At 43.9% G+C, this 17331-nt stretch overlaps 1 gene segment (V, D, J or C); it reads right to left on the bottom strand.

The window, feature by feature from the left end:
* Window positions 1-5676: 5676 nt before the first annotated feature.
* On the bottom strand, window positions 5677-6273 carry LOC130413066 (immunoglobulin kappa variable 4-1-like). The segment is given in 2 exon segments: window positions 5677-6036; window positions 6175-6273. Coding segments are annotated over 2 exon segments (354 nt in total).
* Between the last annotated feature and the right edge of the window lie 11058 nt (window positions 6274-17331).

Genomic DNA, 17331 nt, shown 5'->3' with positions numbered 1-17331 from the left:
GTTCCCTTTAAAACCCCCTCGTGTTCATTGTCCTGTGCTCGTTCATTTTATACCATACCTTGTTTGATGTCGATGCTTCCTAGTCGCTGTATCCTGTTTCCTTGTCTGCCAAGTCCTGTTTCCTCTGTGTTTAGTAAGTCTAGTTTTGTTAATGTAAGTGTTATATCAAGTGTTTGTTTTCTTAGTTTAGTCAGTCCGTGTTCTTGTTTTTGTTAAGAGTTTCCTGTCTTGTTTTACCCCATTGTGGGTTTTGTTTTGCCTTTTTGTTAGTCTTTGTGATAATAAATACCCGTGCTTACCCCAACGTCTGTCTGTGCCTGCACTTGGGTTCTCCTGCCATGTCTTCCCGTGAAATCCCTGACAGCTTTCACTGTTATGCTGATGATACTCAACTTTATATTTCCTCGACGCTTCATGAAACTCAGAAGTTCCATCGAATAAAGGAATGCATAGTTGACTTAAACAAAATGGATGAGTACCATTTTTTCACAACTGAACTCGGACATAACAGAAGTGTTACTTCCTGGACAGAAAACCGCCCTTACTTAACAACCAAGAATACTGCTTAACTATTGACGGATGCTCCATAAAATTCTCGTCATCAGCTAAGAATCTTAGTGTTGTATTCGACAGTAATCTGTCATTTGAGAGCCATGTCGCCAACACCTGTAAAATTGCATTTTTCCATTTTAAGAAAATTTCTAAACTACGTCATATGCTGTCACTGTCAGATGCAGAGAAATTAATTAATGCATTCATGACATCAAGACTAGATTACTGTAATGCACTTTTAGGTGGTTGCCCTGCAGGCCTATTACAAAAACTGCAACGTGTTCAAAACGCGGCAGCTCGAGTTCTTACCCGTACAAAAAAGTATGAGCATATAACCCCGGTTCTGTCAACCTCGCACTGGTTACCTATAATGCATCGCATTAACTTTAAGATCTTGTTTATTACCTATTAAGATCTACATGGTCTGGCGCCGCAGTATTCGAATGAACTTCTATTGTATTACAATTAGTGGTGGGCATAGATTAATTTTTTTAATCTAGATTAATCTAGATTAATTCCAAGATTAATCTAGATTAATCTAGATTAAAATGGCTCATTTGAATTCTGCCGAAGGCATTCAGAATATGTGTGCTACCCAAATAATGACTAAAAGTAAGTCTTTGAGAACGGGTTTCTCAAGCCAGGTGGCGCATTAGACCAGTGGCAAATCTCCTGTTTCCAAAATGCATCCCAAACTGCTTGAGAAAGCTGTTCTACTATGATAATTGGTGATGAAAATTAAATTATGTTCAATAAGATGAACTTGTGTTTACTTCCGCATTAGCTAAGGGATGATTTGCGTTTAGGTGGTACTTGAGAGTGGAAAAGCTCCTACAGTACATTTACATTTAGTCATTTAGCAGACGCTTTTATCCAAAGGGACTTACAAAGAGTGAGGGAGCAACAAGCGATATGTCATACAGGAGCCATAATACATTAGATCTCAATACAAAGTTACTGGTTTCAACTAAAGCTAGACCACTACCTGTTGAAAGTGTTTTTTTAACCAATTCCGCATTGCACAAGGCGCAAACAACATTAGTCTTGTCGATGTTTCTATTGGGAAGCTTCTTAAAAATGAATATTCCCTGAAGCAAACCCGGCGGCTTCATAGCTGCATCCATGTTAGCACGTCACGTTTGATGCGGTAATTTCACAGTAACGTTATGTTGTGTTCAGACCAAACGCGAATGGCGAGTCAAGCGCGAGTGATTTATATGTTAATGAAAAGAGCCAATAGACCTACTTGCTGCGCGAATCAAGCCCTGGTTATGAGATGATGAGGCGGTGCTAAGGACGCGAATGAAGCCCTGGTTATGAGATGATGAGGCTGCTTCTGCTTCCGCGAATGACGCGAATCACGCGAGTTGAAAAATCTTGTTCTCGCCCCGTACAGTGCAGTTAAGCTGGTATACATCCGCGCTAAAATATCCAGGTGAAAGTCATCATAGCTTGCGTAGTATAGACCCAGCTCCCAACCCAACTTTGAGAATAGATTAACGGCGACATTTTTTTTATCGCGCGATAAGAGTCTCACTGCGTTAACGCCGTTAACGGCCCACCACTAATTACAATCCTCCACATGCATTACGCTCTCAGGCGTCCTGTCAGTTGGTAATACCTAGAATTTACAAAATCAAGTGCATGTGGTAGCTCCTTTTCTTATCTAGCGCCTAAACTTTGGAATATTCTTCCCTGCACTGTCCGGGAGGCAGACACACTCTGTCAGTTTAAATCTAGACAAAAGAAGCATTTTTTTCAATCTTACATACACTACACTTCCATAATATTAATCCTCAGAGGATTTAGGCTGCATTATTTAGATCAACCGGACCCAGAAACACATCCAACAACAAAATGATGTACTTGTTGCATCAAAGAGTGCAGAACAGTACTCAACTCTCAGCCAGTCTTGTCTTTTTGTTCCAAGGTTACCGCAGGATGCAGTTCATGCCCAGACCTGATGGGAGAGCTGAGAATGGGAAGCGGTGACCTGACAAGAGCTGAGATGATAGAGCTGGATAAAGGACGTGGCAACTTGACACGATTTTTCTACACTTCAAATGCTATTAGATTGTTAATGATAATCTTAAATCTATAATTTACCTTATTAGTACGTTTATTTATTTTTTTATTTAGCCTTGTTGTGCAAGCACTGTTGAGCTTGTGCAGAGGCAGCAGCTTTTGCCAGAGGGGAACTGGAATCCCCTGGTTGGGCCTGGGTTCTCCTGAGGGTTTTTTTCTCGATTGGAGTTTTGGGTTCCTCGCCACCGTTTGCATATTGTTTTGCACTATTTGCCTGGCCGGGGGGGCTGCTTTAGAATTTAGAAGTTAGACATAATTCATATTGCATTTAAGAATTTATAGTCCGTTTAATATTTGACCGGTGGTTATCTCTCCTTTATCTCAAATGTCTGCTTTCACTGTGCGTGTGTGAGAGTATGTTTGCGTGTGTGCGTCTATGTCAATGTGAGTAAGTATGTATGCATATTGTGTATGTGGAGCATTTGTATGTCTGTCTTTTGTTGTTTTCACCTTTTTCTTGTTTTTACAGGTATATGTCTTTAGTTGTTTTTCTTGTATTCAATGTGTCTCATGTACAGCTGCTTTGTAACAATGAAAATTGTGAAAAGCACTATTAAAATAAAGTTGAGTTGAGAGATTTTTTATCTCAGGCATAGGGGACTGTGTTTCATCCTCGTCCCGAGCTCTGGAACCTCCATGTCTGGCCCTTGAAGGGCACCAGCTGAGAGGCACTGGGCTCCCGCCTGACGTAGTAGAGACTATTCTAAGTGCTAGGGCTCCCTCCACTAAAAGGTGCTACGCCCTTAGATGGAGCGTTTTTGACAGATTGTGCCTTGCACACCATGCAGACCCAATTCACTGCCACATCGTTTCAGTGTTGGAATTTCTGCAAGAGAAACTGTCCTCAGAGATAAGCCCCGGTACTCTCAGGGTTTACTTGGCCACCATTTCGGCCTGCCACGCCCTGATTGATGGGGTTTCTGTGGGAAAGCACCCTTTAGTTGCCCGCTTCATTCGAGGAGCGAGGCGACCGATGCCTCCTTTTAGCGACTTAGCGACAGTGCTCGAGGGTCTAGGTAGCGCCCTCTTCAAATCTATGGAGTCAGCGCCTGTCAGGCTTCTCACCTTTAAAATGTTTTTTCTAATGGCAATCACCTCTCTTAAGAGAATCGGAGATTTGCAGGCGTTCTCGACCTCGCCGTCCTGTTTAAATTTGTGGATTGGTGGACAAAACACATGTGGATTGGTTGGGCAAACTCCCATGAACCCTTCAGCACCCTGGAGAGGGTATAGAGCTGGTCCAGTGTTCCACGACCGGGATGGAAACCACACTGTTCCTCCTGAATCCGGGGTTCTACCATCGGCCGGATTCTCCTCTCCAGTACCCTGGCATAAACTTTCCCGGGGAGGCTGAGAAGTGTGATCCCCGATAGTTGGAGCACACCCTCCGGTCCCCCTTCTTAAAAAGAACCGATTATTATAAATAGCAAATTAAACAGGCAGAACAATATTTATTAAACTTATTTTTGCCTCGTGCTCTCTGTATATCAGGTGTAACTCGTCCTACAGTTTCGCTTCTGCCGGCGTCCAGTAAAGAGATTTCCAGTAAGCAGACAGCAACACTGATGTGTGTGGTCAGCAAGGGCTTCCCTTCAGACTGGAGCTTGAGCTGGAAGGTGGATGGGAACAGCAGGTCTCAGGAGAACAGTGCTTGACTCCTGCAGAAGAACGGTCTGTACCGCTGGAGCAGCAGTCTGACTCTCTCTGAACACGACTGGATCAAGAGCGTCTCAGTGAGCTGTGAAGCCACACGAGGAGACCAGACAGTCACTGAACAAGTGAAGAGAGATCAGTGTTCTCAATAGATCTAAAATTCAATAAAAGAAAAATAACAAATGATTTTGTCGATTTCTTTTGTCTCTTTTGAACTTGAATATGTGTTGGGTCATTTGGGTCAAACTCAGGGCTTTAAGTTTATAAGTACACTTGACTCAGTGAACCATGAACACTTGCAGATACTTTTATCAACCGGTGATCCATTGTATGTTTGTGGTGTGACAAAGACATGAAACTCACGAGAGTGTGTGAACATCTGCTGTGTTGTGAGAGGAACAGAATCCTGATGATGCAAATCTGAGTTTCAGTTTCACTGTTTCTCACTTTGTTCTCTGGAATGAAGCAATTCAGTTTCCACTGACAGTTAACACACTGAATCATTTATTTTGTGAACACATAATCTGTATTACTCTTTACTTCTCATTCAGTGTGTCCAGATCCACCCTTTTCATCACTTCGTAAACATCTGAAGTTTTCTTTATTTTGTCAGTTGCCTTTGGCTGCTCACTGGGACTTTAAGACACTGAGACTATAAAAATTGTTTAAACTATTTTTATCATATAAAGCATGATAAACAATGTTAGAATTACTGTGCTGCTTTAATGTTTAGTGTGTAATAGTGTGTGTGCAGCAGCAGAATCAGTCAGTTGTGTCAGTGTCAGTCTGACACAGGGTGGGCTACAGACTGGAGGTGAACTGAATCTACAGTTCAGGGTTACAGATTCATCTGGTGCAGCAGTTTTCACTGAAGGACATTGAGTTACTGTGATCTGTGATTTACAACCTGGAAAATAAATGATAAGATACTAATGTAAAATGCAGTTAATAGAAAAAAGAAATAGAAAATAAAAGTGTCCAGATGAAGCTCATTGTTAATGTTTATAACAAGTTTATATTTTATGTGTGTTTGTAAATGTTTATGTTCATGTGTATGTATTTTTGTACTGATGTTTGATTATTTGTAGATTTAGATTAACTCTGGACTTGTCATTGATGATCAGATGATCAGCATCATATGTTATTATCTTTAATGGCACAATATCAAGAATCATTTTTGAAAGGGACACACAGTTTCATATCATCACAAAAACATTATATTTTTTTAAATAAGAAAGCTGACAAGCATTAAATACTTTTCATTGGTCAAACATTAAAAGCCCACAGACAAAATGAAAAATAGATTTTAGTCTGATGGCGAAGGTGTAGTGTTGAGGGTGAAATGTAAGTGTAAAACTATTTATTTATAATATTGACAGAGAGTATTGTGTGTCTGTAGTTCCTCTTTGTCAGGAGGAGGTTTTTGTACGGCTCTGTATCACTGTGTGAGTGGAAAGTCATAATACTGTTGACAGTAATAATCTCCTGCATCTTCAGTCTGAACATTTCTGATATTCAGCATGAAGTTTGTGTTTGATCTTCCATCAGTAAATCTCTCAGACACTCCAGACACTCGGCTACCAACACTCGAGAAAAGGAGTTTGGGTGTTTGTCCAGGTTTTTGATGATACCAGGCTAAATAAGTAGAAACTGAACTGCTGGATCTACAGTTGAGAGTGACGCTCTCTCCTACTGACACCATCTGAATGGTGGGACTCTGAGTGAGAATAATCTCACCAAAACAACCTGTCACAACACAAACATCAGTAAAACATTCATTAAGAGACACAAACACATGTAGTGATCTGAATTAGACAAATGCATTTCCAGATGTATTTTTTTGCCTGTCATGAATTGATAGATTATTTTGTGTTTTAATCTCACCTGTAAGTAAAAGCATTAGAGAGCAGATGAGAGTTTGTGCCGTCATATTGCCAGTGAATGAGTGAGAAGTGAAGGAGCAGTGATGTTGCTTTAATGATTGACTGACAGTCTGATGTTGTGATGAGATCAGACCTGTGACACACAAATTCAAATCTGTTTCCTGTCTCACTGTACATTGCAGGACAAACATTTCAAATGAAGATGAACTTTAGAAAAGGTGCAGTAAATATACTATTATATATATATATGTTAAATTCAAAATTTAAATGGAAAGACGCTCTCAAACCTATAATGCAGAATACAGAATCTGGAAACTTTCTCACACTATGACATAATGTCCAACACTAATGTCACTGTTATAGTTTAAGGTGTGTTTTCAGTGAATCACAGTTTTGTGTTTTGATTCTCAGCTATCAGTCATTTATGTTACTGGTTTGTTGATATTCTACAAACAAGCAACATGCAAAAATCTGTTTACTTGAAGGATCAGTTAAAAGGGAAAATGATTCAATATCTTTGAATTTGGACAAACAATAAATATAATGTATTAGTTTCATAAAAAGAAACACTTTCTCCAGCAGTGTGTGTGCAGCTGCAGTGTCAGTTACTCTGAGGGGTTTTTGTGCGACTCGTTTTTACTGTGTGAATATCCTTGTTGTTATGTCATTAGTAAGTAACAATGAGGAGGCGTATGGACATAAAGAATACTTTATATAAAACAAAGAAAGTAGCAGAATAGTATAACGCATGTAGTCGCTGGTGTAACACTTCTCACTCTCCGTCTCCTATTCCCACATACCCATAGAAGCAACCGCCTCTACTGCCACCTACAGGTAAACATGCACATAAGAACACAACATATTCCCTCATTACTTAAAGCAAACTGTCTACACAGTTTTTAACGAACAACAACACGAAAATCCAATAAACAAAGTTACTATAGTACCAAGTATACACTTTGAAATAACACAATTACTTGCAATTAGACTAGGAAAATAAAGCATCATAAGAATTATTAGAATGTAGCATTCATATGAAAATCTATTATAAGATGACCTATGAATTACTCAAACTTTATAGACATGTAATGCAAGATGACTATGTAACGTAACCTTCCATCCAATGAGGAGGTCGGCTTACAGGGGTAGAAACCCTTTGCAAAACTTCAGGAGCTTGAGGCTCTGCAGGAGGAAGAAACTGAAAGGACAAGTCCACAGCATCTGTGTCAGTAGCCTCCAAAACAGGTGCAACAGTACGAGCCAGATGAGAAGTATGCCATTTCTTCCCGTCGGATAACAGGTAAGTACAAACCCCCAGTTTACGCACAATTTGGAGAGGATTACCAAATTTCGGATGTGCTTTCGGAACATGAGTTGGAATGCGCACACGCACCCAATCCCCCACTATAAAATCAGGAGCACGAGCTACACGTTTAGAATCAGTGTATGCTTATATTTTCTGTTGTTTCAAAGAGATTCGCTGAAAGAGCGCAGGAGCATCCGTCTGCGGCAGGGAAGGAGGAAGAACATTAAGACGCGTTCGCATCTTTCGTCCATGAAGCAACTCAAACAGGGATAACCACGTAGCAGAATGAGGTGTTGCACGATACACTTGGAGAAATTCCATGACTGTAGGTTTCCACGGCTTTGATTCCAGAACAGCAGACTGAATGCAGCTTTTCAACACGCGATGAAACCGTTCCACAGCTCCATTCGCAGCTGGGTGGTACAATGAAGTACGTTCGTGGTGAATATCTCTCTCTTTCAGAAATTTTGAAAAATCAGCAGAGGTGAACTGAGGCCCGTTATTTGACCCGACAGTACGTGGATTGCCTTATCTGCTAAACACAGATGACAAGAAGGCGATAACATTCTGAGTAGTGACGGAAACGGTGAAAGCAACTTCAGGCCACTTACTGTGATAGTCAATCAATGTGAGCGCATAACGACAGTCTCCCACAGCTGTTTCAAACAGGCCCACCACATCAATAGCTATCTTGTCCCACGGAACAGACGGAAAAGGAACTGGCTGCAACGGCGCAGCTGAGGTGTTGGCAGTTTTGTCAGAGGACAAACACAGTTGACAGGTCTGGATGTGCTCTATAACTAGGCAATCAATGCCCGGCCACCAGTACAGTTCACAAAGCCATTGTTTGGTACACACAATTCCCCGATGACCCGCGTGAGCTAATTTAATTAATGTGTGCCGTAGCACGACAGGAACAATAAGGCGCTGTCCCTGAACACATAATCCTGCTGCACAGTTAGTTCGTTGCGTAGATGAAAGTATGGACGTAGAAGAATATCCACAGAAGTTGAAGAAGAAGGCCACCCGCGAGCTATTTGAGCACGTAATGCACTCAGTTCCCAGCATGCTGCGGAGGCAAAAGCAACCTCAGCAGGCGACAAAGCTGACATCTCCGAAGACAGAAAAGTCACAAACTCTGGTTCAGGATCGAAGTTGTCGTCAGCTGATGCAGGCAAAGGCAGACGAGAAAGAAAGTCGGCCGTATTATTTTGAGCTCCAGGCCGATAAACAACATCATAGTTAAAGCACATAAACCACGCTGCCCAGCGCGCAATACGCATTCCGGCGCGATCAGTTCCTTTGGATGAGAAAAGCACAGTTAAAGCCCGGTGATCCGTGCGTAGGAGAAATTTACGACCCCACAAGTAAGTTCGCCACTTTTCAACGGCCCAAACACAAGCAAGTGCTTCCCTTTCAATGGTCATGTACATGCGTTCAGTAGATGACAATGTCCGGGACGCAAAAGCAACAATGCCCTCTGTTTTATCCTCGTGAACCTGAGCAAGAACAGCTCCCAGGCCATAGGCAGAGGCATCCGTAGATAATACCGTAGGCAAATCTGGGTCGAATAATGCGAGACCAGGGCTGTGAACAAGCAATTTTTTTACAGCCTCAAAGCATTTCTGCGACTCCTCCGACTAGGCGAAATCGGAGCCCTGTCTGATGCAAGCCCGCAGAGGCTCCACGAACGTGGCGAAATTTGAAATGAACTTACTATACCAGGATAGTAGACCGAGGCAAGAGCGGAGTTGTGTTGCATCTGTTTAGATTAGATGATTAGATTCAACTTTATTGTCATTACACATATACAAGTACAGTGTAACGAAATGTAATTTAGGTCTAACCAGAAGTGCAATTAGCAAGTGCAGGATATACAGTGTGAATAAATACAGAATACAATATTAGGAAAATACTATACAATGGGCATGTACTATGAAAATGTGACAGTCGGTATGTACTATGAACAATATAGACAGAAGGCTATATACTGTGAACAGTAATGTACAGGTGGTTATGAACAGATAACAATATAGACTATACAATAGTGCAAGTGACTTGAGTGTGCATTAGTTACAGACATTAGCTATTAAAGTTACAGTGCAGTAGATGAGTTGATGCGGTTATTAAAGGTACAGTGCAGTACATGAGTTATTGAAGTTATAGTGCAATACATGAGTAGATGCAGATATACATTTACAGTGCAGTAGATGAGTTAGTGCAGTTATTGAGGTTACAGTGCAGTAGATGAGTTAATGCAGTTATTGAAGTTACAGTGCAGTAGATGCGTTAATGCGGTTATTAAGGTCACAGTGCAGTAGATGAGTTAATGCAGTTATTGAAGTTATAGTGCAATAGATGAGTAGATGCAGTTAGTTATGCAATAGATGCAGTTATGCAATAGATGAGTTACAGTGCAGTAGAGAAGTTGGTGCAGTTATTGAAGTTACAGTGCAGTAGATGAGGTAATGCAGTTATGAAAGTTACAGTGCAGTAGATGAGGTAATCTAGTTATGAGAGTAGTCCATTAGTGCAAATGAGCATTCAGTGTAATATTCCTGGTGTGCAAGTGAGCAGTATAGAGTGCAAATGATGCTGTGTGTGTAAACAGTCCGAAAGAGCAGATACATGAAGTTGTCATGAACTCTGGTGTGAGACATGGCGTGAGAACCCAAGTGCAGGCAGACGACAAGGCGGATGAAGGGGTTAACAAATGTATTTATTTAACAAAGACAAAAGGGCAAAACAAAACCCACTATGGGGAAAACAAGACTGGGTAAACTAAAACAACACAAGAACACGGACTAACTCAACTAAGAAAACAAAGACTTGACACAATAAACTAACACTTACTAAGACACGTTGGAAACAGGAAACAGGAACAACAACTTGGCATAACATTAACAGGAACGAGTACAAGAACATGTACCTCAAACAATGCACGAGCAACGAGACAAAGAAACATGAGGACTCTTTATAGGGAAGGTAATTAACACAAACTAGGAAACAGGAGGGTTGGGCAATGACGCGACTTGAGGAGAGTATGGAAGACCGCAAGGGTCAAAAATATCTCTCCTCACATGAAAACAGAGGATTCTGTATGATTCCACCTCCAAACCAAGAAATACCTGACAAGGAGAGGTGGAACCATGACATGAAGTACTGGTGTGTACAGTTCAGTCATGAATGGCAGCCCTGTAGTGCAATGTAAAGAATGTAATAGCAGCATTAAAGTTAAAGTTATGAGGGGTAGTGGAATCAGCGGGGAGCAGAGTTCAATAATGAAACAGCTCTGGGAAAAAAGCTGTTTCCTAGTCTGCTGGTTCTTGTCCGGAGGCACCTGAAGCGCCTGCCGGAAGGCAGGAGAGTAAACAGTCTATGAGCGGGGTGAGAGGAGTCCTTGAGAATGCTGCGAGCTCGACGCAGACAGCGTTTCTTTTGGATGTCCTCAATGGAAGAGAGTGTAGTCCCTGTGATGCGCTGGGCTGTTTTCACCACTCGCTGCAGTGCCTTGCGCTCAGCAACAGAACAGTTCCCGTACCAGACTGTGACACAGTTGGTCAGGATGCTCTCTATCGTGCAGCGATAGAAGTTCACCAGGATAGTTGAAGACAGTTGGTTCTTCTTCAGTGTCCTCAGAAAGAAGAGACGCTGGTGAGCCTTCTTGACCAGGCATGAGGTGTTGGTGGTCCAGGACAGGTCCTCCGAAATATGGGTCCCCAGGAACTTAAAACTGGAAACACGTTCAACAGCCATCCCGTTAATGTGGATGGGGTCGTGTGTGCCTCCTTTCGCCTTCCTGAAGTCCACTATGATCTTCTTTGTCTTGGAGGTGTTAAGGAGCAGGTTGTTGTTAGAGCACCATGTGGCCAGGTGCCGTACTTCCTCCCTGTAAGCAGTCTCATCGTTGTTGCTGATGAGACCAATCACTGTTGTATCGTCTGCGAACTTGATGAAGGAGTTAGATCCATTCACAGGTCTGCAATCGAGTGTGAAAAGGGAGTAGAGAAAGGGGCTCAGTACGCAGCCCTGTGGTACACCAGTGTTGAGGGTGATGGTGGTGGAGCAGATGTGGCCTAACCTAACAAGCTGAGGCCTGTTCGTCAGGAAGTCCATAATCCAGTTGCAGGTTGAATTGTTAATGCCTAGGTTTCCAAGTTTGATGATTAGCTTGGAAGGGATGACGGTATTGAATGCAGAGCTGAAGTCTACAAACAGCATGCGTGCATAAGTGTCCTTATTATCCAGATGTGTGAGCACCGAGTGCAGCGCCATGGACACCGCATCATCTGTGCTCCTGTTGCTACGGTAGGCAAATTGGTATGGGTCCAGTGTGGATGGTAAAGAGTCTTTTAGTTGTGACAGGACCAGCCGCTCAAAGCACTTCATAACAATGGGTGTGAGTGCTACAGGGCGGTAGTCATTCAGGCACGTCGGGCTGGAATGTTTTGGAATGGGCACAATGGAGGTGGATTTGAAACATGCTGGAACCACTGCTTGGGCAAGGGACAGGTTGAAGATATCCGTGAAGACCCCAGCGAGCTGCTCCGCACATGCCCTGAGTACGCGACCAGGGATGCCATCAGGACCAGCAGCCTTGCGTGCGTTTATCCGGCTTAGTGCAGTATAAACATCTGTGGAGTTTAGTGTGAAGATTGGGAGGCCAATAGAAGGTGTGAGCCTGGTGGCGGGTTCATTATTGTCTCTCTCAAAGCGTGCATAAAAGTCATTAAGCTCGTTCAGAAAGGCAGCATCTGTGGCTATGGGGATGGAGTGGTTGGGTTTGTAGTCACTAATGGCCTCGATGCCCTGCCACATGCGTCGAGGGTCAGAATTGGTAAAATGCTCCTCTAACTTCAACTTGTAGCAGTGCTTGGCCTTTTTGATGCCCCTCTTCAGATTTGCCCTGGAAGTACTATAGGCCTGTGCATCACCTGATCTGAAGGCGGTGTTGCGTGCTTTCAACAGGAGGCGCACTTCCTTGTTCATCCATGGCTTCTGATTCGGGTATATGGTGATCTGCTTTTGATCTGTGACACTATCAATGGTGGTATTGATGTAGTCCAATACAGAGGAGGTGTAGGTGTCTATGTCCGTGTGAGAGCCACTGGTGGCCTGAGAAGCAAACATACTCCAGTCTGTGTGTAGAAACCTTTCCTGGAGTGTGAAGTCTGCCCCCGCAGGGCACACCTTGATGGTCTTCACTGATGGCTTCACACGATTAATGAGAGGTGAATACTTGGGGGTGAGGAACAAAGAAAGGTGATCAGATTGACCCAGGTGGGGGATGGGGGTCGCGGTGTAAGCTTCAGCCATGTTTGTATAGACATGATCCAAAGTTTTGTTTCCTCTTGTGTGGCAGGAAACATGCTGGTGAAATTTAGGGAGCACTGTCTTTAAGTTAGAGTGATTAAAATCTCCCGCAACAATAAATGCAGCCTCCGGGTGAGCAGTCTGTTGTTTACTGATGGCTGCATGAAGTTCTTTCATAGCAAGCTTGGCATCAGCATCCGGTGAAATATAAGCTGCCGTTATAATGGTTGAAGTGAATTCCCGTGGCAGATAAAACGGTCTACATTTAACCATGAGAAACTCAAGGTTAGCCGAGCAGTGTCTCCCGACAATAACAGAGTTCGTGCACCAAGCTTTATTGACATAAATGCACAATCCACCTCCTCTTGTCTTACCGGATTCCTCTGCCGTTCTATCCGCCCGGTGTGTGTTGTAGCCCGCTAACTCAATAACGTTCTCCGGTATGCCGCTGTGTAGCCATGTTTCCGTGAAGATTATGACATTGCAGTTCAAAAGTCTTTTATTGTTGATGATGCGAAGTCGAATCTCATCAATTTTGTTCACTAATGATCGTACATTAGCAAGGAAAATGCTGGGTAAAGAGAGCCGGTGGGGTGTTAGCTTTAGCCTAGCTCTTAGCCCTCCGCGTTTTCCCCGCCTTTGTTTACGATCTCGACGCCGCCGGCGAGCACTTCCGCCCGGCCGTGTGGGGTGAGTAGCGTCGGGTGTTTTAGCGATCTCAGGAACGAGTTGAATGTTGCTGATATAACTTCCGGGAATGCGCAAACCGATATCCAAAAAGCTCATGCCGGGTGTACGATGTGAATGCACAACTGTTCTGAACGAACAGGCCCGAGATGAGCAAGAAAAACACTATATAATTGCTAAAACTGGAGAGACGCTGAGCCTCGCGATGTTCACGCGCCGCCATCCTACGCCAAAATCTGTTGGTGCAGGTGCATGAAGAATGGCAGAAACATGATCCTCATCAGGTTGAATTCCTTGCGCATTCACTGTATGACCAAGGAAACGCAGGCTGGATTTGTTGAACTGACACTTTGATTGATTAAATTTCAGTCCGGCATCCTGCAAGCGTTTAACAACAGCTTTGAGTGTGTGGTCATGTTCGTTTTGTGTACGTCCCCAGAGAATGATATCGTCAAGGTAATTGGTAACATTCGGAAGTCCTTGTAAAACTGTTCCCAACATTTTTTGAAAGGCGGAGGGTGCTGAAGCGAGGCCATATGGTACACGGCAAAATCTGAAAAGTCCTTTGTGAGTAATAAAGGCGGTCAGATCTCGACTTTCGTCATGCAATGGCACCTGAAAATAGGCACTCTCCAAATCGATAGTGGAAAATAACCTCACTCCCCGTAACAAAGACAGTAGTTCATCAATGTGAGGTAGGGGGTAGCTATCCATAACCACAGCCTTATTGGGTTCTCGCAAATCCACACACATACGAATGGCACCCGTTTTTTTCTGTACCACTACTATAGGAGAGACCCACGGCGAAGCATCCACACTCTCGATAACGCCTAACTCAAGAAGGCGATGGATTTCCTCAGTGATGGCATCTCTAGCCGAAAAAGGTAAGCGGCAGAGTTTCTGGCGCACATGGGCGACAGCTGAAGAAATCTTAACTCTGTGCACAAAGCCTTTTGCACAACCGACACCTGCTGAAGGCGTCAAAGCAGACAATCACAGGACAGGAGTAGAAATCTGCTTGGGTAGCACAGAATTGCCTTCGAAATGGAGATGTAAGCCATTAATAAGATCCATACCCAGCAAAGCCGTACCCGATTCAACCACAAAGAACAAAGTAGAGCAGGTGATGTCATCCCTAGAGACAGTGACAGGTAAACATTCAAGTACAGGAATCGGATCACAAGAGTACGTCACCAGTTTCAATGACGGAGGCAGAAGGGCGTCTTTCTTTAAGTGAGTTTCATACAAAATTTTCGGTAAGGTAGAAACAGACGATCCAGTATCCACAGTAAGCTCGACTGGCACAGAAGTAGTCGCGGTCGTAATGACAGCAGTGCACCGAATTTTATCCGTCAACGAATCATGCATATAAAGAATCTGCACTTCAGGCAAGTCAATTTCCCACACTGAGCGAGCTTGTCCCGAACGACACACCCGCGAATAATGTCCCATCTTTTGACAGTGATTACACTGTGCTGATGCAGCAGGACAACTACGATCGTTCAAGAGGTGTTTCCTAGACCCACATCGATAACACTCACATGCCAACGAACCAGGTGCAGAAGATGAAGACTTTGAAGAACGCGCTGTAGACTGCGGTTTTGGAGGCGGTCTACGGCGATGACGCACAGCTGCAGACGCAGACTTGGCATGTATCACTTGTACAGGTACTGAACGATGACTTGATAACACTTTGGCTTGTTCACCAGCAGCTTCTGTTTGCGAAGCGATAGTATGGCTTTTTCAAGAGTCAAGTCCGTTTCCAATAGCAACCTCTCACGAATCCGATGACTGTACACATTCTCCACCAGCTGATCACGCAACTGAATAATGGATTCTCCTGGTGCTTGAACTCGTTTCCTGAAAGCATGGCGATCAGCCACGATGTTCCGTTGGGGAGTAAAGTGAAGTTTCAAGGCCGCAATCGCATCTTCCATAGAATCCCCTTGATTCGACAAAGTATAAAACAATCGCTAGCCTTCAATCCCCAAACAATGTAGAAGCAATACTCGCCTGCGTTCAACCGGCCATCCATCTCCAGAAGCATCAACCACCAGTAAATAATTCTGTAACATCCGGAGCCACGTGTCGAAAGGGATAACTGGATCTCCAGGACATGGCAAAAACGGCGTGGGAAACGAAGAAACAGAAGCCATCCTCATCACAAAAAAAGAAATCCTCGTCGCCAATTAGTTATGTCCTTAGTAAGTAACAATGAGGAGGCGTATGGACATAAAGAATACTTTATTTAAAACAAAGAAAGTAGCAGAATAGTATAACGCATGTAGTCGCTGGTGTAACACTTCTCACTCTCCGTCTCCAATTCCCACATACCCATAGAAGCAACCTCTACTGCCACCTACAGGTCAACATGCACATAAGAACACAACTCTTGTGTCGCCAGGCAAGTGAAAACTCTGACAGTAATAATCTCCTGCATCTTCAGTCTGAACTCCACTGATGCTCAGAGTGAAATCTGTGTTTGATCCACTGTTTTTTATCCAAACACTATTGATCCACTCCAATAGTATTATTCCTTTTGTTTCACTTGGAATACCTTGTGTCTCCAGGCCAGTAATCCTAAAAAATGTTTCTCCGACTTCTCTTGAAGAGTTCACTAAATTAGTGGGTTCTATGGAAATTTCTTCTAGTCCACTAGATGTCATACTCTCTGTTTAAAAATGTTATTGACATGGTTAGTCCTTGTGTGCTATCCATAATTAATTCATTAACGTCTGGTCGAGTTCCATTGTATTTTAAATGGGCTATTGTTCAACCTATTTTAAGGAAAACAAACGTCTTGGTTACGTATGTAACCTCAGTTCCTTGATGGAGGGAACGAGATGTTGTGTCGAAAACGACAGATGGGGTTCGCCCTTGAGAACCATTCAACTCTTACAACTATAGAAAAGGCCAATGAAATTTAGCGAATGAAATTTGCATGCCGGGCTCCGCCCCCGGATATCCTGTTACTGCGTCTGATAGCACCAGGCCGGTTAGAACTATCTGTGATAGGTCATATGGTGTCCCGGCCTAAGGGGGAAGGCTGCTCTGCCCAGCCAACCCCCAGGGGGTGCTTGCTTAGTGATGGATGGAATGCCTGTTCTTAACCAGTGTCTGGATAAGAAGGAAGGTTGGTGAGGTACCAGTTTCTTAACCATGTGTTTGGGGAAGAAGAAAGGTAGATAGCACACTGACCCAACCTCTTGGAGGGTTGAGAAGGTGCTTTCGCAGGCATACGCCCCCCCGGATGCCAGTCCTACATGTCGCCACGCAGGACGTGGGCTGACACCGGGTTTACGCAAAGGTTGTTAACCCTTGCGAAGGTGTTTGGGCGTAGCCCAACCCGCAGCTCTACAGATGTCTGCTAGAGAGGCGCTTCTGGCCAGTGCCCAGGAGGCTATAACCCATGTGGAGTGAGCCTTCAGTGGGCATGGGAGTTCTGAGATCGGAATGCCGTGGTAACGGCATCCACGACCCAGTGCGCCAGCCTCTGCTTGGAGACAGCCTTCCCGTTCTGCTGTCCTCCAATACAGACAAGGAGCTGGTCAGAGCTACTGAAGCTCTGCGTGCGGTCCAGGACACAACACGGATGGGGTTGGGTCTTCCTCCCCTATGGGGAGCGCCTGCAAGTTCACCACTTGGTCCCGAAAGGGAGTAGTGGGAACTTTGGGCACGTATCCGGGCCTGGGTCTCAAGATAACGTGAGAGTTACCAGGGCCGAATTTAAGGCAATCCGGGGACACAGAGAATGCTCGGAGATCCCCTACCCTCTTGAGCGCCAACAGGGGGGCCATCTTACTCAGGTGAGGAAGATCGGAACCTCCGAAGGGCTCTTGGACACACGTTAGG

The sequence above is a fragment of the Triplophysa dalaica genome, chromosome 23 (genome assembly GCF_015846415.1).
Source record: "Triplophysa dalaica isolate WHDGS20190420 chromosome 23, ASM1584641v1, whole genome shotgun sequence".
Classification (NCBI taxonomy): Eukaryota; Metazoa; Chordata; class Actinopteri; order Cypriniformes; family Nemacheilidae; genus Triplophysa; species Triplophysa dalaica.
The sequence above is the reverse complement of the archived record's forward strand: the minus strand, read 5'-3'. Positions and strand labels throughout refer to the sequence as shown.